Below are 12,803 nucleotides of genomic sequence, written 5' to 3'. Positions count from 1 at the left end.
GAGAGCATTGAAAAGCAAGTGTGTGGTTACAAAAGTGGGTCTATTCAGGATGAATATGATGTAAGTGGAGTTTGAGCATGATGCAAGGATTTACAGTATGTGGTTATTTGAAAGCAGAGAGAGAAAAAGAAAGAATCTGACCTCGTCACAGACGTGCAGCGCAAAGAACAGCACTAGCATGCCAGTGGAGGGGTAGCGCCCATGATGTCTGGTCCAGCGGTCATGGATGTATTTAAAGAATGCTGGGTTGAAGATCTGGACCTGAGGGATGGACAGAGATGCAGAGAAAGGGAAATGCTGTATTTAACTGTCTACTTACTGTAAATTTGACTAAGATCAAACCCAAATTCCTGTATGGAAAGTAGGGGAAGGTTTTTTTGGAGGGATGCACCAAGTTACCAAACACTGGTATCAGACGATACTTGCCTTGTTGACTGCCATCAGCGTATTGGCAAATAAGATGACATTCACCAATGGCAGTGGCCTATGTTTTTCTGTTGTGTAACATACATTTTGCACAGGCTCCACCTCCTGAGAACTGTAGTTTTTAAGTATTGCATGGAGTACTGTGAGGCATAAAAATGAAAACTAAACTTATTATACAATACTAGTATATAAAAAAGGGGTGGAACACAGTGAATACAGAAAAACATTTTTTTGTAATAAAGATTTCTTTATTTCCCTCGCACAAAAGGGAGAATAGATAAAAGCAACAACAAAATAAGCAACAACAAAAGCATCACTACCAATTATTGGCCAAACTGTTATTTTAAATATCAGTATTGGTCCAACATTTCTCACTTGGTGCATCCCTAGAAATACTGAATCATCTCCTTGTTGTAAATTTAACTAAGCCAAACTTCTGCCTGGAAGGCAGAAAAAGAAGAGTGTATTTTTCTCTAAATGTTTTTTTTCAGGATTTTCTCACAATCTAATATTCAGAAAGATCCACAAAATGCGTATTTGTCTTTCCAAACTTCCTAGATATCCTACATTCAGATTTAAAGCGTTCACTCAGATAATTTATAGAGTAAAGCAGGAAGATAACCTCATGCAGATTATAGCCGTTGCTCATTTCAAAGTCCAACCCAACAAGGTTCCAGGTTAAATTTTAATACTCCCTGAGGTTGTGATTGCTGTGAAAGATTAAGAACGCTGTTAACCAAATGAATAGTAATTACAAATTTATCATCTACCTCCAGGTGATGCTCAGTCCCAACAAACAGGGCTTTTGGCTGCTTAGAGCTCCGCAGCGGAGGAGTAAGTCTTTTAAATCTATATTTTTGGGCCAGCCCCAAAGACACCGTGTCTCTGACCGGGCAAAGATATTCACAAAGTCTTCACATGGCGAGGATTAGTTTGACTTTATTTATTTTCACGGATTAAGGCTCGAGCAGAAGATTATTTAAAACAAAGGGAAGGTTTATAATCTAACTGTAATCCCGTCATCAGCAATGGGGAGGGGATGATATAATTGCAGCAAAGCGGGGTCACTCTGTGCGTTAATGTGTGGCTGTGTGTGTGTGTGTGTGTGTGTGTGTTGGTGTATTACTGGGAGTGTGTGAGAATGGCCAAAAGAAATTGCAATGGACGCTGAAAATACACACCTTGTCTTTATCTACACGGAGGAACTGCTTCACTGGAGCGTAGGTACTGAGAGAGAGGGAGGCAGAGACAGAGAGAGAGAAAGAGACAGACAGAGAGATAGAGAGAGAGAAACTGATTAACACATTCAATCAGCACTTCATGTGATTGCTGCAGCTATGAATTCTGGATGATTGACAGCTGACAGATTGTTCCAGCCCAGCGACTCTGCTTCTCACAACTGTGTGTGAGTGTGTGTGTGTGTGTGTGCATAAAATGTGTGCATTTACGCCCCCAAACTGTATTTATGTTTCTGTCAAAGTCAAATAGTGGATGCCAACATTTTTGTGTCCCAACGCTGTGTGCACCATGTGTCCAAAATTAATTATATGTTTGTGTGCACTCCCATATGTGTTAATCCGTGCTTATGAATATCTGTGTGTGTATGTGTGTATTTCTTCTTACAATCGAATCTGGCCCGTGGACAGAGCGCTCGTGATCCAGACAAGATCCAGCGTTTTAAACGGAACCAGGACGAAGCTGACGTTGGCTGCCAGGTTCTTGGCGCTCTCCGGGTACATGAAGTGGTGAGTGGTGTGGCTGCCGGCATCTTCTTCATAGCCCACCGTGGGGGCCAGGTTTATCCTGGGAGCAAGGGAGGGACAGCATAAGAGATGAACATCTTCAGGTCACACTTTGTTAGTTGGCAACATATGAGCTTGGAAGCTAATTAGCTGGCGGACCCAGGATGTTGTTGTGCTTTGATCACTGTGCTGTTGTGTGCTTGTTGTTATCTGTGCAGTCAACCCTCTGTTAATGTTGCGTTGCATTAGCTACCTAGCTAACATTAATGACACTAGCGCGTCATTGTAAGAAAGCTGGGAGTGCTTTTTTATGAAGCGCTGGGATGAAGCGCTCCCCAGCGCTCCGCAATCACTTTTCTGCTGAATAAAAACACTCTGTGGACACAGGCCCTCTAGGGCTTTTAAAAGAGTAGTTCAACATTTAAGAAATGTAAGAATCATGTGTTTCATTTTAATGTGTCAAACTGAATTTGGCCACATGGGGACAGCACAATACGCTGTAAAACCATAAGTGACATAATCGCCTTCTTTAATTGACATTAGCATTCATTTGAAGACTTGAGTGATTGAAACTAGTGAAGCTCCAGGAACACTGCAGTTACAATCTGGCTGATATGCTGCAGTTGTCTGGACAGTCTGAGAACCGGGCAATTTGCTGGTGGATTTACAGAATGGAGGATGAAGTTGTTGGAGGGTAAAAATACAAATGATGGAATTTTTTTGGCTTGTTGCCACAGGTTGGTAAGCTAACAACTGTCAGAACTGTGCTTCTTCCACTCTAAAAGTGCAGCTGCAGGCTACCGGTAAACTACGCTGTGTCGTCTTTGAAGTGTTGTTTTATTTTTGCACGTAGGCTGGTATGGAGAAAAAATGGGAGAATTGTTGCGCCCGAGACTTTTAATAGCCGAAAAAACCCTTCTGTTTTTTCTGGCATCATGATCTAGTCTAACTTCTTAAGAAAAAAATCTGGCTCTTTAGCTGCTCAGTGCTCCACTACGTTCACCAGATGGTCGCTAACTTTGTCTGTCTGCTGTTTGGCTCTGAGCAGGTAGTGTACAGTGGGTTTTAGAGCCATTCCACTGAAATCTGCTGGGAACAGTGCTCATGAGAGCAGTGAGTGTGAGCAAAAACAGTAAAGTTATGAGCTGTAAAACCAAAACAATGAGCTGAAAGATGCTCAGATGCTCCATGGATTGGAGGGGAACTGCAGAGTAGGGTGCTGATTCACTCTGTCACTACCAGCAAACTAGTTCACATTTCATTTGTCATTTGAGTCAAATACTGTTTAGTGTCTCATGACGAGCACTTTCCAGCAGCACATTTTATTAAATAATATAATAAGCACATTAGTCCAGTGTAACCTTCAGTCAGACAGTAACTGAACCACTCAGCTCTGTCTGCGTACTTGCTGTATTTACAGTAGATGTGACTCACTGTCTGGAGGAGTGAACTGTTTATGTAAACAGGAAGGGGCACCTGAAAAAAAAGGCCACAGAGTGCGCCTACCCATATGTCAGACAACAAAACAGATGTTTGTTCAGATAGCAGGAGTAAAAGGCAGACAGACAGGAGGTGGGTGGTGCTGGTGAGTGGGACTGCTGCGGGCCAAGCTGATTATAAAAACAAATGAGAATCAAACCTCAACAATGAGAAAGTGTAACAGGAGACGGAAGTTGGAGGCTGCCCACACAGGTCTACTGAGAGTGCAACGCTAATGGATGTTAATGCTTTTAGCGCACAGAAACAAAAAATACCAGTCATTCCTGCAGAGGCTTTCATGCCACAAGCACGTGGCCACAACACACACACGTTGCAGGAGACAACATATAGCTGTGTGTTCATGCCAACTGACAACAATCAGGCACTGTGATCCATCACTGCTACACGAAAGAGACCGGGGAAATGGATTTATGTGCCTCTCTGTCTACACGAGAGGCACAATCTATCTATATGTTTCAGCTTCTCAGGACATAAAGTCTCTGTAATGACCTCACAAGACTCAGGTGACCTCTTTGCCAACCAATAAGAGAGTTGAACAGAGGATGGCATTAAACTGTGAGATTAAATATAGTATCAGAAACACACATCTGCTGTCTGCACTTCTCCCTTCTGCACACACAGTATTGAATACTGTAATTTTAATGGAACATACCATATTCGTGTTGCTGTCTCCCTCTTCCTCCCCCTCCCCCTCCCTTCATCTCTCAGTTTCAGTCTTGTCCTCTATCTCCAGATCTTTCACTCTTGCTCTATCTGATGCAGCCCCACATCCTCTATTTGGTCTATATCTATTGCCTCCATCCCTCCCACCTCATGATGTAGTTGTGTCCATCAATGGTCGCCCCATATCCGGCCCCGCGGAGGTTTCCAGAGTTCCCCACCACGGCACAGCGCAGGCAGCGTCCCGGATCCCACGAGCCGTATGGCGACCTCCCGGGAATCACCTGCGATAGACAGCCGTGACTGAATCAAGCTGACTGGATTCAAACTGCACAGGAAATGAAATGGGACACTAGCGCTGGAACAGCAAGAGACATAAAATAACCTAACCTGCAGCTCAGACCTGATTGTAAAAATACATCCTGCTCTCAATACTGGGTTGAACTTTTCATGAAAAATACATGAGGCCCCTTCTGCCCTCGAAGAGCCAGGCTGAGATATCGGAACACACGGCATTATGTGAAAGCACTGCGCTGCATTGTGAGTCAGAATGAAAAAAAAAAATTTAAAAAAAACCAAAACAAAACTCCAGATCCATTAAAAAGGAATGAGCTGGGTCACTGATAAACTCTAATGTCTAATAAAGACAATCTGTTCCTCTCAGCCTTTGCCCAAGAGTGTGCGGTAATGACTTGGCTGATTTGAAAGTACCAGAGTAATGGAAAGATGAATTAATAATATAAAGTACCTGGAACAACCTCAGCAACACCTGCTGGATGCTGTGGGGCTTAAACTGGGGCTGTAACATCTAGAGAAGAAGAGGAGGAGAGACAGAAAGTATGGTTAGGACGTGTAGTTTCTCCTCTGTAGACAAACTGGATGTGACAACAGACTTTATGTTTGGTTACTTTCCGAGCGCCCATGTACGTGTGTATGCATGCACTCGCCAGCATTCATGTGCAAATAAGCAGGTGCCTGTGCGCCTGTGTGCCTGTGTGTGTGTGTGTGTGTGTGTGTGTGTGTGTGTGTGTGTGTTTAGGTAACAGCCATGTGTCAGACTGACAGGATGCAGTCAGACTGCGTGAGCTGTGGTCAGAGGAGCAGAGGCATTGCTGTCCACATGTCAAAAACAAGCTGGAGAAAAAAAAACAGATGGCAGTGGAGGAAGGGATGAAAAATGTCAAAAAGATGGCAAGAAGTATGGGAGAGTCCAAACATCTTTTAAACTTTTCACTCCCACCAAGTTTATTTGCTTCTTTCAGACTACTTGTCTCTGTTTGTTTGCCATAAACAGTTTATTACACCTGAAGAGACAGTGTGCTTAAGTTTCTCTGTCTTTCCAGGCAAGTTTTCGATTACACTGTCCGTCAACGACAACAGGGAGATGTCCAAAGCACCCAGAGTTCTGCTCGGAGGGATAAACAAAAGTGACAGCAGAAATGACAACACGTCTCTCCTGTCTGGCTGAGCAACCAGAATAAATAGATGGTGAATAAAAAAGTTAAAGTTATGTGTAGAATGTAAAGAGGGAAGGAGCAGAAAAAAGAAGGGGAGTTAAACACACAGAGGTTGTAAATGGAGTTCAAAGAAAGACTATGAGGGGAGGAAGATGTAAGATTTTGCCATTTAAGTACCTGGCAATCAAAGACTTAATGGATAAGTAACACCATTAATCTAAAGTCATTAGTTTTCTGTGGAAAAACAAAACAAAACGTTAATTTAGGACTGCCTCTTTAGGTACTTTGAAAATGGCCTTAATTCAGCGCTGGATTTCATGTGTTAAAAAACTTAAATACCATGACAGTGTTTCAGCTTGATTAGAATCCATTACAATGTTAATAAGCAAGGGCACTTAATTAAAGTGGACGTTAAAGTAAACACAGAAAAAGTCTTTAAGTTGTATAGAGCAATTAATAACCCCCAGTTCGAATTGTGACTAAGGTGCTTTAGGAAACACAACCCCTTTCAAAGTGTTTCAAAGCCAAAAATAAGTAAATAAAGTACCTCAAAGTAATAAAACTTTCAACATAATGGCCAATATTTCCAGCAGTGCCCTCAAGGGAGGACAAAGGGGGGCCCATGACTCTCACACTGCACCTGACCACCCCCCATCTGGCCACCTTTATGAAGAATTATTGGTTGCCACTGAATATTTCCAATGGGAATATTTTAGAGATGCAGACCTGACAATGGCGATATGAAGTTATTAATTGTCAGTAACAGCATTGGAAACCTGGCACTACTCCTTTTAGATGTAAAGCACCTCATAAAATTGGCTACTGAGTCATTTACAGACTCACTCAATGACATTTATCAGGCTGGCACCACCTACTGTGAATTTAGACCAAGCAGCAGCCTCCAGGGCTGAACAATGAAGCCAACATGGATGAATCAAAAACTGCAGTTCTTCTAATGGCCACTTGAGGCTGGCTCCAAAAAGTGAGTCTTGTCCCATAGACTTACATCAGGAAAGAGAAAATCAGCAAATCATCACAACCCCCCCAAATGACTTGTTCCACTATTAGAAGTTAAGCCATTTGGTCTAATAACTTTTCAAGAGTCTAGAAAAGCTGCACGATTAAATCATTTTATCTCTATTCCATCATCTTATCAAGATAGCGGGGGGCTAAACCGGAAGATAGCTGCTAAACTGGCGAAGTCTCTATTGCGCCTGCTCCATGGGCCCAACAATGCAGAAAATCTGGGTAATTTTATATCTGGGAAGTTCAACTGAGCATCTTACAGAGGAATGAATGGGCCCCAACATAGTACTCAGTTCTCTTTATACGTCCATGCCAATAAGCCCTAATGTTTAAATGCCCAACTTTACAGCAGAAATAAACATATTAACAGCCTGGTACAAAAAAAACAGTTTTGGCCTCTATAGCGGATTCCCTGTTCATTCAGCTGTATCGGGTGAATTTTAATATAACTCACCTGTTTACATTTTATTAAGGCTTAAAGTTACACATAAATAAGGATGTGGCTGTCTGCCACTAGCGTTCTCAGGCTCTCATTTTGATCCACACTTTGCTACTCCACAGCTCCATCCTCTTGTCCAAATATGGTCATGTCTGACTCCAAAAATCTAAGACAGAGGTGGACGAAATGCCAAACTTCAGGCTTCAAAACGGGAGTTCACAAACAAATGGGTGATGTCACGGTCGCTAAATCCATTTTTTTTTTATACAGTCTATAATTTAAACCCCCATTACTTCAACTGGAAGTACATTAGGATGGGATTTTGTAATGGCCAGTATGAATAAGAGGAATGATTACAGCAGCAAAACCTGTTTCAGTGTTTATATGGACACCTGTTGTAGTAAGAGAGACCTGAAAAACGGAGCCTCTTCTCTCTGCTTTGTAAGGCAGACACCAGTCACTTGAAATTGGCGGAGTGGTCGTATTCTTAGAGGCATGAAATATTGTGAAGCCACATGTTTACAGTCGAGAGTAAAAATATCTTTCTGCTTTGTCTGTTCATTTAAATGCTAAGTGTCTTTTTGATTTTTTTTAGATCACCATTTTGAACTGTCTCATTGTGCTATGTAAAGAGAATGATGACACACACTGCGGCGGCTGACAAAGAGAAGTTGTCCGATTACAAAAAAAAAAAAAAAAAGGGAAATCTTGTTCCAATTTTGTTATCTGCCAAACCAAACAGGCAAATGAGCATTCATGCATGTAAAAGGGAAAGCCAGCACCTGCACACACACACACACACACAAAAAATCCCCCAAAACCAAAATACGCACACACGAAAATTCCATCAGGATATTGGCAGCCACTTCATGGCTGTTCCTCTCCATAACCATCTTTTTCTTTCTGTCTTTCTCCCTCTCTCCCACACAGCAATCTTCATTTCCCACTCTTTTGTCACCACTTCCATTTCACCCACCATCGGCCTTAATTCGCTTTTCCCAACACAGATCGCGTTCGCTTCCATTTTCATTCACACATCCTCTCCAGCACTCTCCTTGCCCTCATGTCTAATTCCTTCTCTTTAATTTCCCTTGCTCCCTCTTTGTTTCTCCTCCTCCTCTTGTCTTTCTTCATCTCTCTGGGACGCCTGTGCACCACGCAGCTCATCAGTGCTGATCAGAGACCGTTAAGTCTTTTCTTTTACTCCCCTTTACTCTCTCTGACTTTGTTTCTCATGCTGTTACCTCTCTGAAATGTTCTCTTTTTCTCCTTCTCTCTGTTTTTCCATCCTCCTTGATCCCTCCATCCTTTGCCTTCTTCTGCCTCTGACTCCCTGCATGATGCCAGAGCCAGCTTGGCACGCAGCACCGCTGTTGTTCAGGGGCTTCTAATTTTTGGCAGATGTTTTTTTGGCTGCTATGCCAAATGCTGTCTTGCTTCCTTCCTCTCAGCTGTCCTCTGACTCTGAAGTATAAGCTTCCTGGCACCTACTTTCAAGTAAATACCACTTTCTTTTTTCATTTACTATAAACCAATATTTTACATTGGCAGAACTTTGCTACTTCCGGGAGCCATTGCACCAGCTGTTCTAAGTTTAACCCAGGCCTAATTAAAACATTAACTAAGTGGAGATTTATGCATTACTAAATTAACAAGGGCTGTACCACACAAACACGTTGTAACTAAACATTTCCACCCACTATCTGCCAGGTATAACTGGTACCTCGCTAACTGAGCCAAATGAAAAACCTAACATTAGTTTGCTGATATGACCCATTTAGGCTGATGAATCACAGAGGTAATGTGGTCAACAACTGATTAAATGTAAACTCTTGCAAAATGATCACAACATACCTCAAAGTATAAAATATAATGGCAATAACATTAGCCTATATGACCACATAACATTGGTTTTAATAACATAAGCTTAAACTTTAGTGTGTAGGATTTAGTGGCATCCAGCAGATTGCAACCAAATGAAACTTCTCCCATGTTCCAAGCGTGTAAGAGAACTCCAAGATATGAAATATGCAAATCGCCTTATCTAGAGCCAGTGTCTGCTTTGTCCATTCTGGGCTACTGTAGAACAACATGGCGCACTCGCTCTAGATATAGACAACTTATTCTAAAGTAACAAAAAATCAATGACTCTTATTTTCAGGTGATTATGAACTAATGAAATCATAGTTAGAATTATTATATACAATATCTGCCTTACCGTAGGGTAACTTCCTCTTACAGAATTAATTGCTTTTGATTGAACTGTTTGATTTTTACTAATGTAGGTATTACATTTTGGTATTTAGTACTGTAAACATTTACTAGATCCTTAATTTTAAGTGTTAGAACCAATAGAAATAAAATGAGAGTAGAACCGGCATTCACATTGAAATCAACAAAGCAGGTTGGTCAGAGCAGAAGCCATTTTTAGGTGTACCATTGACACTGCAACCCTTGTAAAGGGCTATCTTCTCTATAACCTCTTGTATAAACAAACCAACATGCGGCAAGTCACTTACTGAGGTTAAAAAATATTACCGGAACTCTTACTTCCCTGTTTCTTTTGTTAACATTAATGACATGTTTGTGAAACATGATGTAACACTGCTGTAGCTGCCTCCCAAGAACAACTGAGAGCCACTGCTCAGTGGACAGCTTAAAGGGAGAGGGAGATCGCCGGGATAAACAATTAACAAGGCAATCAAGCTAACGTCAGTCTTAGTTCGGTCAAAGAGATAAACTTGGATTGGTGTACAAACCTATTTTTCTGTTTAATAAGGAAAACAGCTATAAGAATAGACAGAAATAGTGTGCTCAAACTAATAAGTGTGATACATTTTGCAGCCCCACTGATGTGTGTTGTCACCAGAACATCTACAGCAAACAGTTCAATGTCCATTCTATGGATTCTATATCTATGATGGAATCCCATTTAGCAAAACACTAGCTTGATTTGAAACTAGCTAATAGTTACTAAGAACCAAAAAATGGACAAACTCTGGAGTAGATTCACAAATACTTGCTGCAACCAAACCCTGGATTCAAATCAGCCGTCTTTGGAGGCCAGTGTCCAAGCCTCTATTCAAACTTTTTTTTTCCTCCTTCAGCTCTCAATATCATGAAGAAACTGCCAACATGCGAAACCACTCATGGAAAATCACCTCATCAACAAACATTGGTGGTTGGGGATTCATAGTCTTAAATGTGAAACTGTTTCACCAAACTAAAATATCACTTAAGTCCTTCCCAAAGAAATCATTCTTCAAAATGTTCCTTTCATTTAATGCTTGATTCCTTCCCCTACCCCCAAGGCAGCATTGCAAAATAACACATTAGGTTTGATTGAAGAGCATATACTCCAATCATGCACACACATAATCGTTTGTTTTCCTTCCTTCCTAACATTGGCTGATTGGACTCTGGATTAAAAGCAAGTCAAGTGATGCAAAAGAAAAAAGACTTAGCAGAGAGGTTATTCCACCATTTTGTGTGGTTACACTGAATCTCCTTATGAAATGACTTTGGATTGGAGAATTTTCCTTTAGAAGAGAGAAAGCAAGTAATTGACTGGGGAGCACTTACACGGCTACTTCTCACTGTGCATCAGTGATGCCTGGCTCTAATTTCTCTGCCAGGAAACAACCTCTTATCGTGTCTTCTGATTCCCAACAGAAGGAGCCCTAACTTGGTACTGTATGTTTATTCCCTTTTAAGTCGACAGGTACCATCCCTAAAGGTAGTAATGACCAGACCCAAATGGAATCTGTAGATTTTTTCGGCTGTGATCCAGAATGGAAAATCTGTGGAATTCTGCTGAATGTATTTTTTGCTCGTAATGTTATAGACAATATAAACTTTTTCTAAATCTGTGGAAAATCTGCAGAGATGTTGTTGGAATTCTGTGGATGCAGATTACACATGGGCCTGGTAATGACTTGCTGGTCCTTCTAAATGTTGTCCAGTTGTCCAAGCATTTTCCAAGATATTTAAAAAAAATGTCACCAAATTCCCAGTTTAAAACCATGTAAAATATCCCAAACTAGCTAAAATTCTTGGGTCAAACCCACTGATAACTCTAACATTTTGGAATGACATGATGCAGTCATGGCCAGCATTTGGTTGGAGGAACAAAAAAGAAGGTTTGTTGTGTATAGGATATGTAAGGGAGGCCTGGTGCAGTGGTTAGCACTAATGCCTCACAGCACAGGGGTTCTAGGTTCGGACCCACTGGCCAGCTGGGGCCCTTCTGTGTGGAGTTTGCATGTTCTCCCCATGTCAGCGTATGGTTTTCTTCAGGTCCTCCAGCTCCCTCCCACAGTCCAAAGACATGCAGATTAGGTTAAGTAGTGACTAAATTGCTCACAGGTTTGAATGTGAGCGTGAATGGTTGCCTGTTTCTCTGTGTCAGCCCTGTAATAGTCTGGTGACCTGTCCAGGGTGTACGCCTCACGCCCAGTGTCAGCTGAGGTAGGCTCCAGCCCCCCTGTGCGACCCTGAACAGGATAAGCGGAATAAATGAATAAGTATATTTGAATCAAGGCAACATTGAAGTGCAAGACAACTCCATGAAATTGGACGTGGTGTTCTCCCCGATACAGAGAGTCATCCCTGACAAGAGAACACAAGGTCAAAAACAGACATACACTGCTCTAATAGGTCTGCAGAGACTGGTATGTTTATCCTGCTTGGTACAGCCCTGTACCTTTCTTCTGTTTGTTCCCTAGTCCCTTCCATTGTTTTCTCCAACATGCTCCATATTATCCCCTTCTGTTTTTCTGTCCTCCTTCCTCTCTATTTCTCTAGTTTATTTGCAATCTGTTTCATCCCTCACTCCCCTCTTTTGTAATTTTACCACAACTATTTTCCTATCCTGAGTGTTTACCCTTGTTTTTGCTTTGTTCTATGTGTGATCTCCCCTATTCCTTTCCTGTCAAACCTCCCTCTCCACATCTTTTCTTCCTCTCATTTATTTCTCCTACTTTCTCTCTCCCACTTCATCACCTCCCTGTTGCAGTGTGACCTAATGGCTTGGCAGCTGTTAGCCTGTGTTTGCAGTTTTCTGCCGTTTCAGAGCTGGACTGAGGCTACAGCTCTGAAATAGGACTCTAAACTGACTACTGAAGGACACTGTACAACACTAGAGATAATACTGGAAACACATTTACACTTCGATTCAAGTGGGAACACACTGACAAATAGGTATACAACCACAAAGACTAATACACACACATACACTGTGATGGCGTGTTAATGCGAGTTTTCTGTAAGTAAGTGCTTCCCGTCTCTCTCTGAGTCTGAAGACATATTCATTTCAGTTTGTCAGACATTACTCAGTAGCAGTTTAAGCCCAGTGACCAAACGTGTAATGTTCCACCACGACACATGACTGGCAGGGATACATGAGGAGCATGTAGTACTTGTAAGAGGGGATTGGTTGGCTCAATGACAAGGGAGGATAAGGAGAATGGAGAGAGATCTGCAATTATGATGTATTACTTCCCCTACGTTGGTGTCCTAATAAACGTATATTTCCCATGTAACTGACTCCCCCCC

General features: G+C 41.8%; 1 protein-coding gene across 1 annotated transcript in view; it reads right to left on the bottom strand.

Annotated features, from left to right (window-relative positions):
- st3gal2 (ST3 beta-galactoside alpha-2,3-sialyltransferase 2) overlaps positions 1-12,803 on the bottom strand; it is a 29,815-nt gene that overhangs the window by 8,885 nt on the left and 8,127 nt on the right. Inside the window, exons 3-7 of the mRNA XM_078168355.1 lie at positions 5,077-5,136; positions 4,479-4,612; positions 2,050-2,229; positions 1,608-1,653; positions 142-261 (exon numbers count right to left, since the gene is read on the bottom strand). Of these exons, the coding sequence (XP_078024481.1) occupies positions 142-261; positions 1,608-1,653; positions 2,050-2,229; positions 4,479-4,612; positions 5,077-5,136 (540 nt within the window). The remainder of the gene's footprint in view (positions 1-141; positions 262-1,607; positions 1,654-2,049; positions 2,230-4,478; positions 4,613-5,076; positions 5,137-12,803) is intronic.

The sequence above is a fragment of the Epinephelus lanceolatus genome, chromosome 5, assembly GCF_041903045.1.
Source record: "Epinephelus lanceolatus isolate andai-2023 chromosome 5, ASM4190304v1, whole genome shotgun sequence".
Taxonomy (NCBI): domain Eukaryota; kingdom Metazoa; phylum Chordata; class Actinopteri; order Perciformes; family Serranidae; genus Epinephelus; species Epinephelus lanceolatus.
The sequence above is the reverse complement of the archived record's forward strand: the minus strand, read 5'-3'. Positions and strand labels throughout refer to the sequence as shown.